This window comes from Pteropus medius, unplaced genomic scaffold, assembly GCF_902729225.1.
Source record: "Pteropus medius unplaced genomic scaffold, Ma_sr-lr_union100, whole genome shotgun sequence".
Classification (NCBI taxonomy): Eukaryota; Metazoa; Chordata; class Mammalia; order Chiroptera; family Pteropodidae; genus Pteropus; species Pteropus medius.
The window spans coordinates 178,786-199,488 of NW_024350324.1; the positions used below are offsets into that span (position 1 = coordinate 178,786).

At 63.2% G+C, this 20,703-nt stretch overlaps 4 protein-coding genes across 4 annotated transcripts in view; 3 read left to right on the plus strand and 1 right to left on the minus strand.

The window, feature by feature from the left end:
• The first annotated feature begins 630 nt into the window (after positions 1-630).
• Positions 631-3,214, plus strand: LOC120583674 (myeloblastin-like). Its single transcript, XM_039839046.1, has 5 exons — positions 631-816; positions 1,100-1,256; positions 1,422-1,563; positions 2,182-2,412; positions 2,943-3,214. The coding sequence occupies exons 1-5, from the start codon at positions 750-752 to the stop codon at positions 3,111-3,113; spliced, it is 768 nt and encodes a 255-aa protein (XP_039694980.1). The 5' UTR covers positions 631-749; the 3' UTR covers positions 3,114-3,214.
• A 2,748-nt stretch (positions 3,215-5,962) lies between these two features.
• Positions 5,963-8,821, plus strand: ELANE (elastase, neutrophil expressed). The gene is made up of 5 exons (XM_039839045.1): positions 5,963-6,417; positions 6,768-6,924; positions 7,208-7,349; positions 7,957-8,187; positions 8,331-8,821. The coding sequence occupies exons 1-5, from the start codon at positions 6,351-6,353 to the stop codon at positions 8,529-8,531; spliced, it is 798 nt and encodes a 265-aa protein (XP_039694979.1). The 5' UTR covers positions 5,963-6,350; the 3' UTR covers positions 8,532-8,821.
• A 2,079-nt stretch (positions 8,822-10,900) lies between these two features.
• On the plus strand, positions 10,901-12,772 carry CFD (complement factor D). Its single transcript, XM_039839047.1, has 5 exons — positions 10,901-11,027; positions 11,494-11,650; positions 11,752-11,911; positions 12,045-12,290; positions 12,551-12,772. The coding sequence occupies exons 1-5, from the start codon at positions 10,970-10,972 to the stop codon at positions 12,710-12,712; spliced, it is 783 nt and encodes a 260-aa protein (XP_039694981.1). The 5' UTR covers positions 10,901-10,969; the 3' UTR covers positions 12,713-12,772.
• Positions 12,773-18,143: 5,371 nt separating this feature from the next.
• The window catches only part of MED16 (mediator complex subunit 16), a 12,786-nt gene continuing 10,226 nt past the window's right edge, over positions 18,144-20,703 (minus strand). Inside the window, exons 12-14 of the mRNA XM_039838993.1 lie at positions 20,420-20,703; positions 19,299-19,382; positions 18,144-18,873 (exon numbers count right to left, since the gene is read on the minus strand). The exon at positions 20,420-20,703 is cut by the window's right edge and continues 4 nt beyond it. Of these exons, the coding sequence (XP_039694927.1) occupies positions 18,747-18,873; positions 19,299-19,382; positions 20,420-20,703 (495 nt within the window). The 3' untranslated portion in view covers positions 18,144-18,746. The remainder of the gene's footprint in view (positions 18,874-19,298; positions 19,383-20,419) is intronic.

Sequence of the window (20,703 nt, forward strand, 5' to 3'; positions counted from 1 at the left end):
TCCCGGGAGACTCTGCTGTCACTGGTGCCTCTGAGGTCCTGGGAGGCTGCACACAGTTAACCACAGAGCCTGAGTGGGAGGGGAGGAGGTGACTCAGACGTGGGGGCCACCTTGATTTGTCCCCTGTGACCGTGGGGACTTATTCTGGTGTCTCCTGTGAGTAGGGAGGGAACTCAGGTTTTTCCCAAATTAACCGAGTCCCAGCTGCGTGGACGTCTCCGTGGGGCCATCCTGGGCACTGTGGGGGCTGAGCAGCACCCCGGCCCCCTCACTCGATGCCAGGAGCACCCCCAGTGTGACCACCGCTGACGTCCCCAGACCTGTTCCAGTGGCCCCTCAGGGCAGAATCACCGTTGCGAGAACTCGCAGGTCTCAGGAGGGCACACGGCTCTGTGGCCCTCTGCTTTTCCCATCCCTTTTTCGGTCCCCACGATTGGGACTCACCCCAGGGCTTGGACACGCTGGCCACGTCCTTCTTGGCTGGGGCCACAGGGACCCAATGGGGAAACATGGAGCGTGGTGTGTGTGCCCCTCCGAGGACTGCGTCATGCTGCCCCTTGTCCAGGGGACCCCGAGCCGGTCCCTCCCGCATCCCCAGGGAGTGTGGTTCAACCCCCAGCTCCTGGTGGCCACAGAGTTGGAAGGAGGAAGTGGGGCGCTCAGCCCGGGCATGGGGCAACCCCAACGGCCTCCAAGTGTCGGGCTATAAGAGGGGGTGGCCAGCAGGGGAACCGGAGCCCTGCCCGACCATGACCCCAAGCCACAGGCCCTCCAGCCCTGCCCTGGCCTCAGTCCTGCTGGCCGTGCTGCTGGCTGGTGAGTGGGGCCACGTGTCCGCCTGTCCACCTGTTCACATGCTGCTGACTCTGGGGAATGTCCACCCACAACACCAGCCCAATGCCCTCCTGGCGCAGACGGGGAGATCGAGGCAGGACCTGGGCAGGACACGCGTGGGCTGAGTGCTCTCAGGGGAGGGAAGGAGCGAGGGGGAGCTCTGGGACTTCGACTCAGTTTCCCCATCTGTAAAATGGGCGAAGCCCAGAGCTGCCCTCCTGGGGAGGGGGCTGCAGGGAGGGCCGCTGACGCCACATGTCCCCAGGTGCAGCGCAGGCGGCCGAGATCGTGGGCGGCCGGGAAGCTGAGCCACACTCGCGGCCCTACATGGCGTCACTGCAGGTGATAGGCAACCACTTCTGCGGGGGCACCTTGATCCACCCCAGATTTGTGCTGACCGCGGCCCACTGCCTGCAGAACTTGTGCGTGCCCCAGGGGGGCCCTGCCCCGGGTCTCGGGGGGGTGGCCTTGCCCCAGGTCTGGGGGGGGTGTCACCGAGGTGGCTGTCTGTGCTCTGAGCCGCAGGCTGCCGGGGAGGGTGGGGGGATGGGATGTGGGGGCCCGCGATGAGCGCCGTGACCCTCCAGACCCCTCGCCTTGGTGGACGTGGTGCTCGGGGCCCACAACCTGCGGGAGGAGGAGCCCAGCCAGCAGAAGCTCTCCGCCGTCCGCCAGTTCACCAACAGCTACGACCCAGAACAGAAGCTCAACGACGTGCTGATCTTGGAGGTGGGTGGATGCCCCGTCGGCCTCCACCAGCTGGCTGGCGCGGTGTGCCAGGCCCGTGCCCGTGCCCGGCTGGGCCTGTTGGGGAGGGCCGCACGTGGGCCTGCCTCCCGGCGCCCGGCCCGCCCCCTTCTCAGCGAGAGGGCCCCCCACCCACCCCCGCGGGAACGACAGCCCCGATTCCAGGCTTGTCATCTCATTTCCCTTGACCATATGTCTGTCTCCTGCACCCGGCCCCTCCCAAACACGGAAGATCAGCCCCAGGGAGCAGAGGTAGGGTCCCGGGGCTTAGCGGAGGACGGAGCATGCAGTTGGCGCCCAATATGTGCTTTGTAAACGAATGCGTGCCCCAGTGACAAATGCTACAAAGAGGAGGCCCATGGCATCAGAGAACGTAAAACTGAGCCCTGGCCAGGTTTGGAGGTCAATCAGGGCGGGCTCCCTGGAGGAGGTGACCCCCAAAGTGGAACCTGAGAGCGAGTGGGAGGGGACCGGGCGGAGGGAACAGCACGCCCAGAGACGGCACCTCGGGGTGCCCGGGACTCGGTTGGATGCGAGGCCCGGGTGTCTGTGGGGTCTGGAGACAGGGTCTCACTGCCCGTCACCCTTGTTCGTCCCCAGCTGAACCGCCCAGCCAACCTCAACGCCCAGGTGGCGGTGGCCCAGCTCCCCGAGCAGGGCCAACTGCTGACCCAAGGCACCCAATGCCTGGCCATGGGCTGGGGCCGGCTAGGCACAAGCGAGCCAACGGCCCACGTCCTGCAGGAGCTCAATGTCACCGTGGTGACCATCCTGTGCCGGCCACATAACGTATGCACCTTCGTTCCCCGTCGCAAGGCCGGCATCTGCTTCGTACGTATCTGCCCGGCTCCCGGGGCGCCACACCGCGGGCGGTGGGTGCTGCCTGGAGCGGATGGGGCGCCAGGCCCCGCCCCCCGGGGAGGCGGGGTGGGCGGCGGGCTGCTGTTGGAGTGTCCCCCTCCTCACTGAACAGCATGGGCTGTGCCTCCGTCCCCCACCTGGAGGGGGCACACCCAGCGTGAGGGGTCCACGGGCGAGGCCTAAGGCACAGTGGGGCACGCACGTCGTACCTGCTGGCCTTCGTGGATCCGGGGACTTTCCAGTTGGGGTCCCTCCAGACCCTGGGGAGGTGCGAGGTCCAGGCCCGGCCTGGGCCTGGGGCCTCAGGCACACAGTAGGAGGCCACAAACACCCGGTGTCACCCAGAGTGGCCTCGTCTCCCTCCGTCATCCGTGTGTCTGAAAGAAAATTCTGGGCTGGAAACATGTGACTCCTAAACAGTGCCAGGCTGCTGCCAGCTGCTGTCTCCCCGACGTAGCCGCGTCCCGGGGGGCTGAGCGCCCTGTCCCCACCCTTCCCAGGGAGACTCCGGCGGCCCTTTGATCTGCAACGGCGTCCTCCAGGCCGTGGACTCCTTCCTGATCAAGGCGTGCGCCAATCGCCAGTACCCCGACTTCTTCGCCCGCGTGGCGCTCTACGTGGACTGGATTCAGTCCGTGCTGAGAGGCACGGGGGACGGGGGCAGCCCCTGAGTCCCATTTCCCGACCCCCTGGGGCTGAAGCAGGACAGCAAGCCCCAACAGAGGGCCGGGGGACCAGGGTCCAGCCACACGTGCCGTCAATAAAAGTTCAAACCCCCACTGGCTCCTGTCTGTTCTTCCCACACGGGGAGGCGTGGGGGCAGGGGTCCCCAGCATCTGAGTCCCCAGACTCCAGAGTCGGAACGGGGGTGCGGAGCCAAGGCCTGCAGGCTGGCGGAGGGCCCAGGTCACAGCGAGTCCCACTTCCCCAGCACCCACAGACATGGGGTCTCATCCAGTCCCGCCGCCGGGGCCCCAGGCGAGTTGCTGCCCACCTCTGTGCCTCTCGGTTTCATTGTCTGGAAAAGGGCGTCACCCCAGACGCTTCCCAGAACTGTCCAAGGACCTCCAGCCCGGCCCTCCTCGGGGCTGGGAGCGTAGCTTCCAGCTCTTGTCTCCAGCTCCGGGTGCTGCTGGAGGACCAGGCCATGTGACATGGCAGCCTGGGGCCTGTCGGGAGGCTTCCTGGAGGAGGCAGTAATGCCGAGCTAAGTGCCAACCATGAGCAGAAACATAGGGGGAGAGCCCTGGGCAGGGACATGGGAGGGCCAGGGCACGAGGCACCCGGTGTGTGTGGCTGGGATGGAGCGAGGTGGGGGCGGGGTGGTCAGGGCAGTGGGGGGCGGGAGGTGGCGGGCAGGGGAGCAGACATGAGCTGCATGGGCCTAAAGAGACACCCCAGCTGAAGCTGGGGTCACTGGCCGGCGGGCGAGAAGCCACTGGAATGAAGCCATCGAGGCTCAGAGAGGGGACAAACTGCTCGTGGGACACATGGGAATCAGGAGATGGCTCTTTACTCCTGAGTCACTCTGCCACCACCTGGTGGCGGCGTGCAAGGTCGAGCGGGGGCGAGAGCTCCCAGGCCTGCCCGGCTCACCTTTCGCGCCTCGGCGGGCCCCCAGAGGGGGGATGCCGCGGTGAGTTTACAGCAGTCACAGCAGCAAACATGTGTGGGGACAAGGGATGTGGCTGAATTCTGGGAATGTACCCTGATGCGTGACAGGGGAGGCCGGGAATTCCCTGCATCTCCCGGGGCCCCGGGGAGGGGACGTGGTTTTTATAAAAAGCCCACAGTGCTGCGGGTAGCAGTTTGCTAGGGAATGTTGGGAACAGAAAGACCCACGGAGACACAGCCGGGGGCTCTGTCTCTAGGGGGCTCAGGCGTGTGCAGGACGACCCAGGGAAGCTCTGTGCAGCAAGGACCAGGCCCAAGGGCGAAGTCTGGGGGGGTCGGGGCGCTGGGCTGATCTGCCAGAGGTCGGCTGGGCTGAGACTCGGGGAAAGGCAACCCCACGTGAACAGCCAGCAGGGTGATCAGAACACGAGGCTTGGGAGGTGTCCGGGGCAAGGGGGTCCTCGGAGGATCCTGGGGGGCCTCTGTTGCTGGGGACCACTCCCTATAGCTCAGGGGACCCCAGGCCTTCGGCAGCAGGGAGAGACACCCAGACCATGTTTCCCACTGGGGTGGAGCTCAGACCCCAAAGCGCAGTCACTTGTGAGCTCGACGGCTCGCCGCAGGGGGGTTGCCGGTGTTAAGACATGTCAGCAGCCCGGCTGACATGTCCCAGCCTGTACACCAGGCCACCGCTGCCCTGCCCTCCTGGCGGTGGCCAATGGCTAGCAAACCCTCCAGGATTTCACCTCCTTACCTAAGACCTTTACCATTGTTCGTTCATTCAATCCTTGGGATCTTATGAGATGGAGGCCATCATTATAACTTCCCTTCTACACGCAAAGAAACCGAGGCACGGAGGGGTTAAGTTGGTGGCCCAAGGTGATGTAGTGGGCGAGTAAGTGGCCACAGCAGGAAAGGAACCCCGTTGATATGCTTGACCTCCATGAGATGTATGCGTGTGGTACACAGGTGGCGCTCAATACATGCAGCTTGGGTTAAATGAGGTCTCCCCGCCTGAGCCACCTCCTCCACAAAGACGTGGCTTCCTCCGCATTCCCCTCTCCGTGGACTGAAAATGGGGCTGTGTATGCAGCAGGCGCTTACTAAGTGCTCTGTGGTAACTTCAGGGGCCCTGCTAAGTGGGGAGAGGGCAGGACTTGCTGACGGGCGCGTGTGGGGAAGGGAGGGATTAAAGGGAGGCACTGAGCGCCTGCTGTGTGCCACAAGCAGGGCCATCATCCCCTGAGGAACCCATGGGGGTTCACTTGTCCCCATGTGGCCACACATGGAGGGGGGGGCCCAGGGACCAGCAGGACGCCCCCAGGGCTCCCGCCCTCCGGTCCCTGCAGATGGATCCGTTGGTCCCCTCCCCTGAATCCTGTTCGGGGCCGGTGGAACGTTGCTTCTTGCGACAGCCTTGGCTTCGGTGGCCGTTGCAGCTGGAGCATCCTGGGGGAGGCGGGGAGAGGAACGAGGTGGGGGCTGGGCCCCGGGGGACCCCAGCTCCATTGTCTGGCCTGACTTTCTCCACGGACCAGGCGGAAGCTCTCGAGCTTGGGTGGACGGCACAGTCCAGCCCCAGGCCTGGGCAGAAGTCCTCTCCCAGAGCCCCACCACCTCGGGTGGGCCCGGGGTTTGGCCAAGCAGGTTGGAAGGGGTTCTTCCCCGGAACCCCTGCTGATGATCCGAGACCGATGGGCCCCAGGTGGGAGTGAGGTCTCCGTCGTGGCGACAGTCGAAGTGGGGCTGGAAGGCCAGGCCCGGGGAGGGAGGTGGACGGCATGTGCTGCCCATCTTGGGTCCTGGCTTCGAGCCCCAGCTTGTCCCCCAAGTCACTGAGCAGGAACTCACAGGGAATACCTCACTGTGCCTTAGCCTCCTCATCTCAAACGAGGAGCCCACAGCCCCCCCCTGGCTGCCGTGTCTGGGTAAACTGAGGCAAGCGAGGGCACCCAGCCAACGCCCTTCGGGCCTAGTGTTGCCGGATATAGAAAAAATACAGGACGCCCAGTTAAACTTGAATGTTCTGGTAAACGACGACTAACTTCCTAGATCAGTGCAATATTTGGAACATAGTCATACTGAAAAAAATTGTTTATCTGACTTTCAGATTTAACTGTGAGTCCTGAATTTCACCTGGAGCCGACCCGGGCCCCTTGCGCCCCTCCCCCAGCCTCTCTTCCGATCAGCGCCTGGTCCTGGGGGTGGGGAGGAAGTGGGGCAATGCACCCGCTCCCCCGCCAGGCCATAAGAGGGCCCGGTGGGCACGGGGCAGACACCAGCCCCTCCTGGCCATGGACCGACGCGGTGGACTCTCCAGCCCGGCCCTGCCTTGCATCCTGCTGACCATGCTGCTCGGTGGTAAGTGGGGCCGCATGTCTGTCCATCTGTCCCTGGGTGTCTGTTCCCACCTCCCCACTGTGCCCTCAACAGCAGGGCCCCCTCGTCCTCATGGGGGGGGCGGTGGTGGCTGGGATGGGGAGGCTCGCTTCTGGAGGAGGAGCCTGAGGTCAGAGTGGTGAGGACCCGGGAGCCCAGGGTGTGGGCCCAGGGTTCCAGAGCTGAACGGAGCCCGGCCACGCTCCGTGCCTCGGTTTCGTCTGGCGACAAGCACGTGAAGGGCCCTGACCTGTGGGGGCTTGAGGGCAGACGGGCCCGGAGGGGTGGGCGCCCCCGCGGCGCTCACCGTCCCTGACCCCCGGTGTCCCTAGGCCCCACGCTGGCCTCTGAGATCGTGGGCGGCCAGCCGGCCCGGCCCCATGCCTGGCCCTTCATGGTGTCCCTGCAGAGGCGGGGAGGCCACTTCTGCGGCGGTACCCTGGTGGCCCCCAACTTCGTCATGTCGGCTGCACACTGTGTGAACGGCATGTGAGTGACCCCTCGGGTGGGCGCCTTCCGTCCTCAGACCCTTCTTTTCCGCGTCTGTCAAAGGGGGATGAGGCCAGGGCCCAGGCTCCTCCAGGGGACCCCACTAACGGCCCAAGAGGGGGCGCTCAACCAGTGGGCCCAGGTACCTGCCCCGGGGGCGTGGCTCCCGTGGGCGTGGCTCCCGTGGGCGTGGGGCTCCGCTCTGCTGGGTTCTGGGGTCTGTCTGCCGCCCCAGTTCCCCGGGGCCACCTCGAGTCCCCTCCCGCACCCGCGCCGCCTGCAGGAATTCCCAGACAGTGCAGGCGGTGCTGGGGGCACACAACCTGAGGCAGCGGGAGTCCACCCGGCAGATCTTCGCCGTCCAGCGGGTCTTTGAAAACGGTTTCAACGCCAGGGAGCTGCTGAACGACATCGTGCTCCTCCAGGTGGGGACTGCGGGGCAGCGGAGGGGCGGGGCGCCCGGGTGCGCGGCAGGTGCAAAGGCCTGGGGGCGGGCGGTTTTGAGGCTCGGGGGAGGGGCAGAGACTGAGGTCACACGGGGCTCTAACTGGGCAGGCCGTCTTCCTGCCTCCGCCTCCACCTGTGGTAACCTGGCGACGTGAGCCCCACCTGGCAGGGCCGTGATGATTACCTGCGACCTGTCTTAATGAAATGGGGCAAAATTCCCCACGCCGGGCCGAGGGGAGGCTGGAGAAGGAAACCGTCCCTTCCCCACTGCTGGCAGAGTCATCGTTACTGTCCGAGATGTTCTCTAACAGGCTGTCTTGCCGTCATTGATGTTACCCATAGTTTGCTGTATTGAGAGCCCACTGTTTATTGCTCTCGAGACACGTCCAGGGACGCCCTGAGCCACTGCGGCTGCTCCTACTTCACAGCTGGGGAGACTGAGACCCTGGGGGCGGGGAGCATCTCACAGCGTGGGTGCCCAGAACCACGGTGGGGCCTCATGTGGGGAAACCAAGTCCCCAAGGGCGGAGGGTCGGTGCCCACCACCCCGCGCGACCCCCTGGTGCGCTGTCCTACCCACCGCAGCTCAACGGGTCGGCCACCATCAACGCCAACGTGCGCGTGGCCCAGCTGCCCCGGCAGGACCAAGGCGTGGGCAACGGCGTGCGGTGCCTGGCCATGGGCTGGGGCCAGCTGGGCACCAACCGGCCGATACCCAGAGTGCTACAGCAGCTCAACGTCACCGTGGTGACGGCCCAATGCCGCCGCACCAACGTGTGCACCCTGGTGCCCCGCCGGCGGGCGGGCATCTGCTTCGTAAGTGCCTGCGCCCGCCCCCACTCCCGTCCGCGCGCAGCAGTCGGGCCTGCGGCCAGGGCCCACGGAGGGCTGTCGACCCCGTGGGCGGTGGGCGGGGTCCCGGAAGCCCAGCCCCTGACCTCGCCTGGCTCCGCCCACAGGGGGACTCCGGCGGGCCGCTGGTCTGCAACGGGCTGGTCCACGGGATCGACTCCTTCATCGTGGGAAGATGCGGCTCCGGCTTGTACCCCGACGCCTTTGCCCCTGTCGCGCAGTATGCAAACTGGATCGAATCCATCATCCGCGGCTCCAGCGACCAACCCCGTGTCCACCCCAGGGCCCCAGCGAGCAGGACCCACTAGAAAGGGCTGCCCCTGTCACCCCACCTCACCTGCCCCGGGCTGGGCCCGTCCCACGCTGCATCACGCAGCGTCTGGCACAATAAAAACCCTCTCTGTTTTGTAGACTGTGTCTGGGTGGTTGTTGGTTGTGCAATTGGGGATTAAAAGTAGTCAGGAGAGCATCCGGGGCGTCTCGCGAGGACGCTGCCACCAGGTGGCAGCAAAGTCGCGGCGTTGGGGTAAGACGTTCCTTCCCCGCCCTCCAGGAAAGGATGCCGGGTGCCATTTCCGTTTCCCTCCCGTGAAACCCACTTTTGCGTGATGAAATTAGCTTTGCAGGTGGCCAGGGCACAAAGCGCCGTAGCAGGTGTTTGCCGAGCGCATCCCAAGTGCACGCGCACGCTCGTTCGGCCCTTGAGGCAGGTCGCGTCAGTGCCCGGATCTGCAGGCGGGGAAGTGGAGGTGCGAGAGGCGAGGCGGGGCTCGCGAGCTTGGCTCCCAGCCCCAGCTCTGACTCTGGACTCTGCTTGCCGTCTCTGAGCCTCTGCTTCCCTCTGAGGTGTTGTTCGGGAAGGGCCCAGGGGCGTTTGGGGGTCTCACTTGGTGATAGATGAGCCGTCCCCACCGCACAAGCCTTTTGCTCTGTCACCCATTGGGGTAGGGGCAGAGCGGACGATTCCCAAGGCATCTCACAGGCCCCCATGGAAGTCGCAGCCCTGAGGGAGCTGACAGACCTGTGCCCCTCTCCTGCCTTCCTGGGCTGCGGAAGGAGCCCTCTGGGGCCACAGACGAGGACCGCGACAGACGTGGCTTCCGCCATCACCCAGCTCACCTCACCGTCTGATGGTGGGGGAGGAAACGGTTACCTAAGCAAGCAAATCAATGACAGAAAATAACACCAGGTCACGTCGCCCCTGCCACGATGATTTTGGGATAATCACCTCTCCCTTTCTGTCCCCTGGCCCCCAGCCCCCTCCCGCTGGAGCTCAGAAGCCTGGGTCCCCCTCAGGGCCTTTGCCTTGTCTGTTCCCTCGGCTCGACTGCTCTTCCTGCAGGCTGTCCCCTCATCCCACTTGTCCCCAAGGGTCGGTGGTCACGCAATTGCTTTTTCCACCTTAGACCCAGGCGGTCTTCCCACGTGCACATGGCATCTGGGGACAGTCAGGGTTATTTATTGAACAGCCCCATCTTCCCGGGTCATTTCCAAATTTTCTACAATTTCTAACACTTACATAATCTGGACTCCATATATCCTCATGGGCTTTTGTTCAGAACAAAATCTGAACAAAAGCCCATGAGATCTGTTAGATCCAACGTGATCTGTTAGATCCTAACACATTTCCTTATTAAGATCTTCTGATCTTAATAAGGAAATGTGTTAGGATCTAACAGATCACGTTGCTGTTTTCTGTTCTTTTCTGTGTGTATGAAGTAATCCACTGTGAGAAGAGGGAAAAAAAAAAACAGGAAAGTACTGTGTACTGTTCCCACTGGGGTCATCTGGGGTCCACCCCACCCTTCCCGTCCCAGCACCGCCCCCCCATAGTTTCATGAGATGTTGGCCGACCATCCCCACATTACAGAGGGCCACGTGACCCAGAAGCATATGACCTATCATAACCTGCCATCCCCTGCCAGCAGGGACAGGTCTGGAAAGGGGCATGTGACCCAAGCTCAGCCAATCAGAGGCAGCCTGGGGACATTGGCTAGAGTGATGGGGAATTTGGGGAGGGGCCCACCAAGCCACTACGGGGTGGAGTGTGCGGCCCCTGGGGCCACAGCAGGGCAGCCTGGTGAGCAGAGAAGCCATCAAGGAGGAAAGGGAAAACCAGAGACAGCGGCCTGACATAGCTCAAGGTGCCTGGATCAAGCCACACCTGCAGGTGGACCCTGAACTTTCCATTTAAATTTTCGTGTTGAAGGCACAGTCTTTCCAGCTGCCCCTACACACCACCTTTCCAACGTTCTGCTTGTTGGGGGTGTCAGGCTCCAGAGCTACAGCAGCAGGACAGGGTGTGGGGTGACCTTCCTCCCACCCCTAACAGATTTCCTCTCCAAGTGGGAGGAGGGAAAGAAAGGAGCCGCAGAGAAATGAGGAAGTGGGTTGTTTACAGGCTGTGCCTCCAGCCCTCGTTGCGAAACCTGGGGGCTGGAAGGGTGCGCTGGGGAGACTGGGGGAGGAGTTTGGGGCGGGTCGTCCCTCCGCTGGGCACGCGCCCCCCCCCCGGGGGGGGCTGCTCCCCACACAAGCGCCGGCCCTGGGCCAGGTGCACAGACACGGGAGGTAACCCCCTGGGGTGCAAAGTCCAGCAGCAGATAACCCCTCCTGAGGAGGGTGGAAGCAGAGGGGCGGGGTCCCCTTTCCCAGCTAGGCTACTGCCTACCCCCAGGTTGGGCCCCCCTCCACCGGCATAAGAGCGCGGGCCCCGCCCGGTCAGTGTCCAGACCACAGCGGCATCATGGCGGGCCTCTCCCGGCGCCTGGCAGCTCTGATGCTTCTAGGAGTGGCCCTATGCGGTGAGTGGACCTGGGACTGCGGAGACAGGTGGGGGGCCCCGCCGTCACACAGGACTGTCTCCCAGCCCCACGACCAGGGGTCAGCATCCAGGTGGAAGTCTCTGGAAGTCCAGGAATTTTCAAAACTTGGATCTGAACCTGTGCCTTGCCCCACAGAGGGAAGAAGGAGCAGCTCCGTCGGGCCAGCGGCCGGCGGGCCGAGTCAGTCTGGTCAGCCCCGCTTCCCTTAACTCGAAGCGTGAGGCTCAGTGTGTAGGGTGGAATGTGCCCCAGACCCGCCACTCCCTGTGGTCCCCAGGCCTCCCAGGCATCTGAGTTTGCAAACCCGGGGGAGGGGAGGGCTGTAACAACGGAATTCCGTGTGTGTGTGTGTGGGAGGGTGCTGGAGTGGCCTGGGGTGTGGGGGAGTCCGAGGGCTGGGCTGCAGTCATCCCCCAAGTCCTCATGCCCGCCCGCCCACCCCCAGCGGCGCAGCCCCAAGGCCGGATCCTGGGGGGCAGAGAGGCGGCGTCCCACCAGCGGCCCTACATGGCCTCGGTGCAGGTGAATGGCAAGCACGTGTGCGGCGGCTTCCTGCTGGCGGAGCAGTGGGTGCTGAGCGCCGCGCACTGCCTGGAGGACGTGTGAGTGGCCTGGGCGCTCGGGAAGGGGGCCGCGGGGCCGAAGAGCGGGGAAGGGCCTCGGTGCGGTGGGGACGTGTCTCTGACGTGGACCCCGCCCCCAGGACCGACGGGAAGGTACAGGTGCTCCTGGGCGCACACTCGCTGTCGCAGCCGGAGTCCTCCAAGCGCCTGTACGACGTGCTGCGCGCAGTGCCCCACCCGGACAGCAGGCGCGACACGATTGACCACGACCTCCTCCTGCTGCAGGTGTCCGGAGACCCCGTCCCTACGCCCGCCTCCCCCAGCCGGGTCCCACCGAGTCTAGCCGCAGTCCCTCCTTCTACGTATGCACCCCCGGACCCCTGACCCTGACACCTGCCACCCCCCCTCCTCGCCCCCACCAGCTGTCCAAGAGCGGCTGGGCCCCATGGTGAAGACCCTGCCCTGGCAGCGCGAGGACCGCGACGTGCCCGCCGGCACGCTCTGCGACGTGGCCGGCTGGGGCGTGGTCAGCCACACGGGCCGCCAGCCAGACCGCCTGCAGTATCTGACCCTGCCCGTGCTGGACCGCGCCACCTGCAACCTGCGCAGGTACCACGATGGCACCGTCACCGAGCGCATGATGTGCGCTGAGAGCAGCCACCGCCGCGACAGCTGCAAGGTGCGGGGAGGGGGCGAGGCCCGGGAAGGCGGGGCCGACCGAGGGGCGGGGCTCCCTGGAGGGCGGGCCAACACGGGGGCGGGGCTATGCGCCGGGGAGGCGGGGCCCTGGTGGGTGGGGCCTGCGGCGGTGGGCAGGGGCGGGGGAGGCAGTTGATGCAGGCGAGAAACAGGAATTGCACTGGCAGAGCGGCAAGTGGACGCAGGAGGATAGGGGGTCCTGCTGGGGTGCACCAGGCCTCACGACCCTGGGCCATGCAGGGTGACTCCGGGGGCCCGCTGGTGTGCGGGGGCATCGCCGTGGGTATAGTCACCTCCGGATCCCGCGTGTGTGGCAACCCCAAGAAGCCTGGCATCTACACGCGTGTGGCGAGCTATGCAGCCTGGATCGACGGTGTGATGGCCGCGGCTGAGGCCGCCTGAGGAGGGCCTGAGAGGGGGGTCACCGGGAGCAATAAAGTCATCTACTTTTGCATACCGTCAGCCTTTATTTTATGCTTTGTTTCTATTTCGTTTGTTCATTTACTTTGTTTTTTAGAATCCACATAGAAGTGAACAATATGATATTTATCTTTCTCTGTCTGACTTACTTCACTCATCCATCCTATGTGTGCCACCTCTTCTTGATCCAATCGTCTGTCGATGGGCACTTAGGTGGCTTCCATGTGTTGGTTATTACTAGTTGTGCTGCAATGAATATTTGGGATGCACATTTTTTTTTTTTCAAATAAATGGTTTTGTTTTCTTTGGCTAAATACCCAGAAGTGGAATTGCTAGGTCGTTCGCTGGTTCTATCGTAAATTGTGTGAGGCACGTCCACGCTGCGTTCCGTAGTGGCTGCACCCACCTGCGGTCCCAGCACCAGTCCACGAGGCCCCCTTTTCTCTACGTCCTCACCAGCCCTTGTCGTGTGTTGATTTATCGACGATGGCCATTCTGACAGGTGTGAGGTGAGCTCTCACCGTGGCCTTAATTGGCATTTCTCTGATGATTAGTGACATCGAGCATCTTTTCATATGTCTGTTGGCCATCTATATGTCTTCTTTGGAGAAATGTCTATTCGGGTTCTCGGCCAAATTTTTAATTAGATTTTTTTTTGATGTTGAGTTCTATGAGTTCTTTACATATTTTGGATATTCACCCCTTATTTGGAGAAATCATTCGCAAATATCTTCTCCCATTCAGTAGATTATCTTTTCATTTCATTGATAGCTTCCTTGGCTGTGCAGAAACTTGTTAGTTTGATATAATCTATTTATTTATTCTGTTGTTGCCCAAAAAGATATTGCTAAGAGCGATGTCAAAGAGTTTACTACCTATGTTTTCTTCTAGGAATTTTATGGTTTCAGGTCTTGCATTTAAGCCTTTAACCCATGTTGAGTTTATTTCTGTGAGAAGTCAGCTGAGTTCCTTAGGGATTTCCATCCTATGTAACTGTTGCTTTCCCTGGCTTCTTTTAAGACTGCCTTCGCCTCTCACCTTTGCCATTTTCATTGGGGCGTCTCGGTGCGGATCTCAGGGTTCATCTTGTGTGGACTCTCTGTGCTTCCCGGACCTGGGTGTCCGTTTCCTTTACAAAGTCAGGAAAATTTTCAGCCACTATTTCTTTAAGTCAAGTAAGTGTCCATTCCTCTCTCTTCTTCTGGGCCCCCGATAATGCAAATGTTTCAGTGCTTAATGTTGTTCCAGAGATCTCTTCATTTTTTTTTTTTCTTGCCGTCCTGATTGGTTGGTTGGCACCAGTCTGTGTTCCAGGTCCTGGTCTGTTCTTGTGTCAGCTAATCTCGTGTCTTTTCATTTCAGTAACTATCTTCAGCTCATTTCAGTAACTGTATCTTCAGCTCTGCCCAGTTCTCTTATACTTTCTAAGTCTGTTGGAGTTCTCCCGAAGTCCCTCTAGCCCATGGCACGCAGATTACTCATTCTCGGTTCCCTGGGGTTTCATTCTGGAGGATTTTCTTGTTCCTTCATTTGAGAGAGAGTCTCTGTCCTTCCATTTGCCTGACTTTCTACTCACGTGAGTTAGACAAAGTAGCCGTCTCTTCCATCCCTGGGAGAGTGGCCCGGTCTATCAGCGGCCTCTGTAGGCCGCAGGCTGGGAGGAGCCGAGCGGGTGCCTGGGGCGTCAGGGGCGCTGGCCCGCGAGGACAGCGCTGGGGGGTGCGGCCGGGTGTGCGCGGTGATGCCCACCAAGGACAGTGCTGGGGGGTGCGGCCAGGTGTGCACGGTTACGTCCTGTGGCCCTGCCTGCTTCCTTCATTTGGGGCCGACGTGGGCTCCACGGTGTGTCCAGAACGTGCTGCAGTGACCCTGCGGGTGGGCGACGGCCCTGGCCAGAGCCCCCGCCCTGTGGAGGTGGAGGGGCGTCAGCTACGCGCACTGCCCCTCCCTGGCCCCCCGCCCCGCGGCCCCAGCCTCCTCTGTTCGTCTCTGTCTCATCTTTTGTCCAGAAGCGGTTGGTTCGGCCCTCGCTCGTGTCGCAGGAGCAGCAGGTCTGCGTCGCATGCGTTCGTTTGCTCGCGGGAGGGAGGGTCCCGCGGCGCCTGCACGCCCCGCCCGGACGCGGTGGGCCTTGCCTGAGCACACGCTGCATGCGGGGCACGGGGGCGGCGGCCAGACCCGGGAGGCGCAGGCCACGAAGGGCGCCTGCGCGGTTAACGCGGTGCCAGGAGGTGACGGGGAGGCTGGCAGGCGGAAAACCTGGGGGCCCGGCCCCTGCAAACCCGACGCCCTTCCGCCGCGCCGGAGCCTCCAGGAGCCGCTCCGCATCTCGGCCACACGGTGGCGCCCTCGTCCCTAGGAGGCGAGAGGAGACCCGGGTCGCAGGAAGGGATCCGCGTGGGGGTGTCTCCTTGATCCGGCTAATGTCCAGCTCTCCCTTTGCTTTCCAAGCAGAACGTGAGGGCCTACTGTGTGCAAGACCCTGCTCTGGGCTGAGGTTTACGTATACAGAGGCTCTAAATGGGTACTTATGACCGCATCGCAAGCGAAGTGATGGGCTCCAGAGGCCAGGCGACTGTCCCGAGGTCACCCGGAAGCTCCTAGACAAAGTTCACATTCGCACCCAGAGCCATGGCAGCTGCGTCCATAGGCGTCCCCTGGGCTGGGTCATAGAAAGAGGCTGATGGGTGTCTCAGAACCGCCATCCAGCTCTGTCCCGACTGGCTGCCCTCCTTCTGGGCAATGACAAGGAGGTGACAGAGGCTAAGAACCCAAATGCCAAGGCCTTGTGCCCTTTCTCCTGCCTGGGTGAGGAACCCTTGAGGCCCCGTTCTAGGCGTTAAGCCTGGTCCACAAAGGGCATTTGTGACCTCCCTTTTGGGAAAAGAGCCCGAGCATCTGAAGCTGTGGGACCTGGGCCTGTGGTGGGGCTTTGCTCCTGTCGGGGGAGCCTCGTGGCCGGTCACTCATTCACACGTGAGCATCTACGGAGGTCCCCTGTGAGCCGGCCCCCTCGTGGCTCACACTCTGTTGCACAGAATGTTGCTCATTCGGGCTTTGTGAGGTGGCCGTGACGCTCTCCTCGGTGTGCTCACGAATTCCATGTGCAATGTAAGAAATCATGCACATTTGAGTAAGGGGAAGGGAGGCAGAATCACCAGTTAGTCAGCATCAAAGGCTCAGTCACCCGGTAGGTATTTCCAGAATGAAATGACAAGCCAGGGTGTGACTTCAGTTTGGGGATGGGGGAGGGAGGGGGGAGGCCAGACTTAGTAAATATAACCACAGGCTGTCCGAGTGAGTGGGACTTTCAGGAAACAAATGTTTTATACTATATCCCATGTGACACTTGGGACAGGCTCGAACTAAAAGAGTATCGACTGCTGATCCAAAAGTCACATCTACTGGGCATCCTACCTTTTCTGTGGCAACGCTGGTGGGGACAGATGGAACGGGACCGTCCCCTGTGTGTGGGCTGATGGCTGTGGAGTTGGGCCCACTGCCTGACCCGAAGGGCGGGGTGTGATCTGGGGGCGGAAGAGGGTCTGTGGGGTGGCCCAGCAGAACAGGATGTCCAGGCAGTAGGCGCAGCCCAGGCAGAGGCTGGCAGGAGACAGGTTCAAAGGCCATTTACCCCAAGGAGCCGGTGCTCCCCGCCCCCCTCTTGGGGGCTCCTGCTGTGATGGGAACCAGAGCCCTGGGGTGGGGCCCTTTGACCTCGCAGAGCCCCTCCCAGCCACAGCGGGTGTGTTCCTCCCACTGGTGGGAGGGCAGAGTGACCAGAGTTGGCAGTGGCCCCGCCCCTGGCTGAACCCCACTAAGGCTCAGCTTCCCACTTCTATCTCTGGACGCCCGTGCCCCAGCAGACCCGGGCTGGGAGTCAGATGTGGGGTTCACGTTAGACTCCACAACTCCCCGGGTAGGTCACCCCCATCCTGTGGTCAGCGGGAGCCATGGAAGGTTCCGGAGGCCAAAGTGGAGAGTGAGTGGCAGGTGGCAGAAGCCGGGGAGCGCCGTGGCCACTGGGTGCATCCTCTAAGGAGGCTGCGAGGTTGCAGCTGGGGACATGGGACAGGCGCAGCCCGCTGGACTCAACGGCATCATCCCGCAGCACTGCTGCTGTTCCCCCAGAGGTGGGAACTGCACAGACACCCAGGTGGGCGACAGGTAAGGGGTGACTCGGAGCATCTTGACCCACAGAGCCCCCACCCTCAAACACTCCGGGTGCCACGGCAGGAGGCTACCCCATGTGCCCCTCACGAGCATGCTCCCGGGCAGCCCCCCCGGCTCGTTCTGCCCACTGGGCTCGCTCAGCAATTTACATGTTCTGGTGGCCTGCCGCCCAAAAGGCCACCTGAACTTAGTGACACAGAACCTGCACCCAGCCCTCTCATGTTGTTTCTGGGATTCAGGTGGCGTATCCTTTCTCACTGTGTCCAGGTGACTTGGGGTCATGTGGAGACATCCTCGCTCCGGTAGGCCTGGCCAGGGCGACTCTGGGTAGATGGTGGCCCAATGACGCATGGGTGACGTGGCTGTCAAAGGACCAGCCTCTCATCTCCATCTACCTCAAAGAGCCTGGTGCGGTGGGCGGGAAGGACCCGGCAGACACCTCGGCAGAGGAAAGGCCTTGTTCCTGCTCCCCGAACCACAGCCCCTGACTCTTAGAACAGGGCTTAAGGCCATTCTGTCCCCTGGCTGTCCCCAGGGTGGCGACCTCACACCCAGTGCACCTTCATGGGTGGGGGGACCACCCTCGGGGTCACTGCTTCTCTGGGGGCAGGTGAGGCTGGACATCCAGGAACCCACCGATCCAACAGAGGGCCAGCCTCCTTGTCCCCCAGGCGCTGGCCCGAAGCTCCACGTCCCTGCAGATGGCAGTAGCTGGGCTGCGTGGGGACCGGCACGCAGAGCAGGATTTAAACAGGCCCCCACAGCTCTTGTGACCCCCGAAAGGGCAACAGGCGTGCAGCAGCCCAGGCGCTGCCTTCCGCAGGGGACCACCTCACCCAGCTCCCTGGAGCTTCCTGAAGGAAAACGCAGGGCCTGAGAACCAGCTACCACCTAATGGGTGCCACGCCCGGAACCTGGGGCAGCGGGACCCATCCGGGCAAGTGTCTGCTGGTGGCACAGGAGGGTTCCCTGGGGAACAAGGCTGAGCAGCTCTGGGCTAGGGGGATGGGGGGGACGGCAGGTGAAGAGGAAGCAGAGGCAAGTGACAGAAATTCATCTGAAGGAGCCAGGTGGGCAGGCAGAGCCCCAACCCGGCTCGGGCCGCTGCGCCTGGCAGACAGCGGGTGCTCCATAAACGTTCACGTGGGAGCGACACACGTCACACAGACCAGATCTGCGTGATGGGGGCAAGGGAGCCGCAGTGGGCGGGGCTGCTGGGTGAGGCCGCCACACCAGATACAGGTGACCCTACCCAGCTGAACGTTTATTGGGCCACCCGGGTCACAGCCACCCAGATGCACAGGTACGACATCCCCGTCTGCAGCTGACGGAATTGGGCACAGGTCTGACTGCTGTCACCAGCAGCAACTCCTCGACACCCAATAGGTTCATGTGGGATGTTTTAAAGGACAGACGCCCAGCCTGTCCTGGACTCTCTGACCCAGGACCAGGGCCATCTGGAGGGGCCCCTGGAGGCCTGGGGAGGTGGGTGCCTGGGCTGTGAGCTGCGGGCAGGCCCAGTGTGGCGCCCAGCGCCCAGCTCGGGCAGAGGTTCAGCACGGCTGGTCCGTCCTACAGATGCACCACTGAGTTCCGAGGGAGAGGGACTGACGTCACTGGGCCAAGGGGCACGGACCTGAGGCTGCAGGCCATGTCCTCCTCGGCTGCCTGGCTTGTCACGGGGACACTGGCCACGGCTGACAAGGCCCCGAAAGTCACACTTCAGAAACTACGATCGTAACACACCCAGTGAAGGCCCCAAGTGTGCGGGACGCTGTCACCGGCGATGGGACAGCGTCACCTGCCCACAGACCCCGGGGGCCAGTCCGAGGGCCTGGCCCGGTCAGGGGCCGCTGAGCGGCACCCGCCGCCACAGCCCCCCACAGAGGCAGTTCTTGATCCAGCGCTGCTCCCACTGCCTGACGGCCGTCGTCTTGTTGGGCGACCTGAGCATGGTGAGGCAGCCACATCTGCAGGCAGAGCGGGGAGCAGCTGGGGCACCTCACCGGGAAGCTGCGCCCGGCACCTCCTCGCTCCCGCCCGCCCTTCTGTCTGGCTCAGCAGGGGCCCTCCCTCCCTGAGCGGCGACAGGGGGCAGGGTCCGAGTCCCGACTGGGACACTGCCTGGGACTCCACGTGGGGCCGGGCCACGCTGCGCTCCTGCCCTTGAGTCACCCAGCGTGCTACGAGGGTGCATGGTCCCCCGTTCGTCAGCACACCGAGCCAGGATGCCCCGGACCTCCCGAGGCAGCTCGGCCCTCAGAGACCTGCTCGGCAGCCCCCCAAGATGACACTGAGGCTCACGGAGGGGACGCCCCACACCCAAGGCCAGGGGCGGCAGAGCAGGGGCCGTGCTTGTTGCGGGGCGGAGGGAGCCGTCCGCGGCTCAGCTCACCTGGTACAGGCCTTGCACTCCTCCGTGGGGTGGGCGCCTAGGTGCAGCCTCCGCAGGTGGTCGATTTTGGGCTGGCCTGGCGCCCTGGAGGATGGGGGAAGTGGAGGTCACGTGCCCACACACGTGCCCACCACCACACGTGTACAAACACACACATGTGCCAGCATGCACGCACAGCAGATACACGCGCGCACGTGCTGGCACGGAGCCATCTCTAAGACAAAGCGTGCGAGACGCGCCCACCGTGGCAGAGCTCCAGAGTGCTCATGGGCTGTGCACCTACACCCGCCCCCCCCGGAAGGTGCCGGGCCCCCCGCGCAGCCCCCAGAGCCTGGCAGCACGAGACCCTGCGGGAGGGGGCCTGGTGGCTGGGTGGGCTGGGTGGTTACACTCGTGTGAAACGTGCTTGAAAGTTTCCAAAACCAAGGACCGGAAGTCCCCTGACTGATCTCGTTCACGCAGTCTTCTCTAAAACCCAGACCCAGGGGACAAAGTGCCAGGAGGGCCTGCAGGCAAGACAGACTGCCGCCCAAAGGAGCAGGCTTTGTGGGGACGTCACGTGTCTCTTCAAACAATGAGCATTGAGCAGGATGGAACCTGCCGGTCTGGTCAGATGGCCGCCCGGCTGTGACCGTGACCGTGGCTCGTGACTGCAGCTCTCTGAGGTGCTCACTGCCTATGAGATGGGGACGAAACCCACCCCACTGTGCTGTGGGGTCCAGACCAGCACCTTCCAAAGGCGGTGCCCTCAGCCCTGAAAAGGTCCTGCCCGATTCACTGCTTTATCTCTGGGGCCCTGGGCCAGGCCGGGGGTGGTTTATGGTGGGCGGCTCAGGCTACGTGGTATCAGCGTGACCTCTGTGGGGGCTGGAACCCCAGCAGCTGACAGCCGCGGGGGCACTGCACACGGCTGCACGCCAGAGCAGAGAGAATGTCACAGACACGCGAGTGCACAAGTCGCTGAAGCCTGAGGTGGAGGAGCGGAGTGGCAGGTGCTGGGAGACGGGGGACATCCCTGGGGGACAGCAGCAGGAACAGTGCGCACAGGCCCCGAGGGCAGGCACGCGGGCGGAGGCGGCAGGTTGAGCTGGGGGCGACGCGGGGCTGCAGAGGGCGCGCACCTGGCCAGGCCGTCCAGCGGCCAGGCGGTGGCGCTGCCGGGCAGGGCGGGAGCCTTGCCGAAGCGGAGCCGCAGCGGCTGCTTGGGCTGCAGGCGGCTGACCAGGCCGTCGCTGACCGGCAGCCAGTCCAGGCTGGGGATGAGCAGCTGGCTGGGCAGCAGACAGCACTCGTCCACGAGCGCCTCGTCCGGCTCGCTCGCAGGGCCCTCGTCACGGCCTGCAGGCGGAGGGAGGGACGTCAGGCTCAGCTGGGAGCTCGGGGGCCAGGCTCGGGCCAGGCTCTG

What these genes read in the sequence shown, in the direction of transcription:
- LOC120583674 (XM_039839046.1), top strand. Translation starts at nt 750, where the DNA reads ATGACCCCAAGCCACAGGCCCTCCAGCCCTGCCCTGGCCTCAGTCCTG. An exon ending in GCTGGCCGTGCTGCTGGCTG is followed by an intron (nt 817 to 1,099) that starts GTGAGTGGGGCC and finishes ACATGTCCCCAG; the next exon opens with GTGCAGCGCAGGCGGCCGAG. An exon ending in GCCCACTGCCTGCAGAACTT is followed by an intron (nt 1,257 to 1,421) that starts GTGCGTGCCCCA and finishes GTGACCCTCCAG; the next exon opens with ACCCCTCGCCTTGGTGGACG.
- ELANE (XM_039839045.1), top strand. Translation starts at nt 6,351, where the DNA reads ATGGACCGACGCGGTGGACTCTCCAGCCCGGCCCTGCCTTGCATCCTG. An exon ending in GCACACTGTGTGAACGGCAT is followed by an intron (nt 6,925 to 7,207) that starts GTGAGTGACCCC and finishes CGCCGCCTGCAG; the next exon opens with GAATTCCCAGACAGTGCAGG. An exon ending in GGCGGGCGGGCATCTGCTTC is followed by an intron (nt 8,188 to 8,330) that starts GTAAGTGCCTGC and finishes CTCCGCCCACAG; the next exon opens with GGGGACTCCGGCGGGCCGCT.
- CFD (XM_039839047.1), top strand. Translation starts at nt 10,970, where the DNA reads ATGGCGGGCCTCTCCCGGCGCCTGGCAGCTCTGATGCTTCTAGGAGTG. An exon ending in TCTAGGAGTGGCCCTATGCG is followed by an intron (nt 11,028 to 11,493) that starts GTGAGTGGACCT and finishes GCCCACCCCCAG; the next exon opens with CGGCGCAGCCCCAAGGCCGG. An exon ending in TGCAGGTGTCCGGAGACCCC is followed by an intron (nt 11,912 to 12,044) that starts GTCCCTACGCCC and finishes GCTGTCCAAGAG; the next exon opens with CGGCTGGGCCCCATGGTGAA.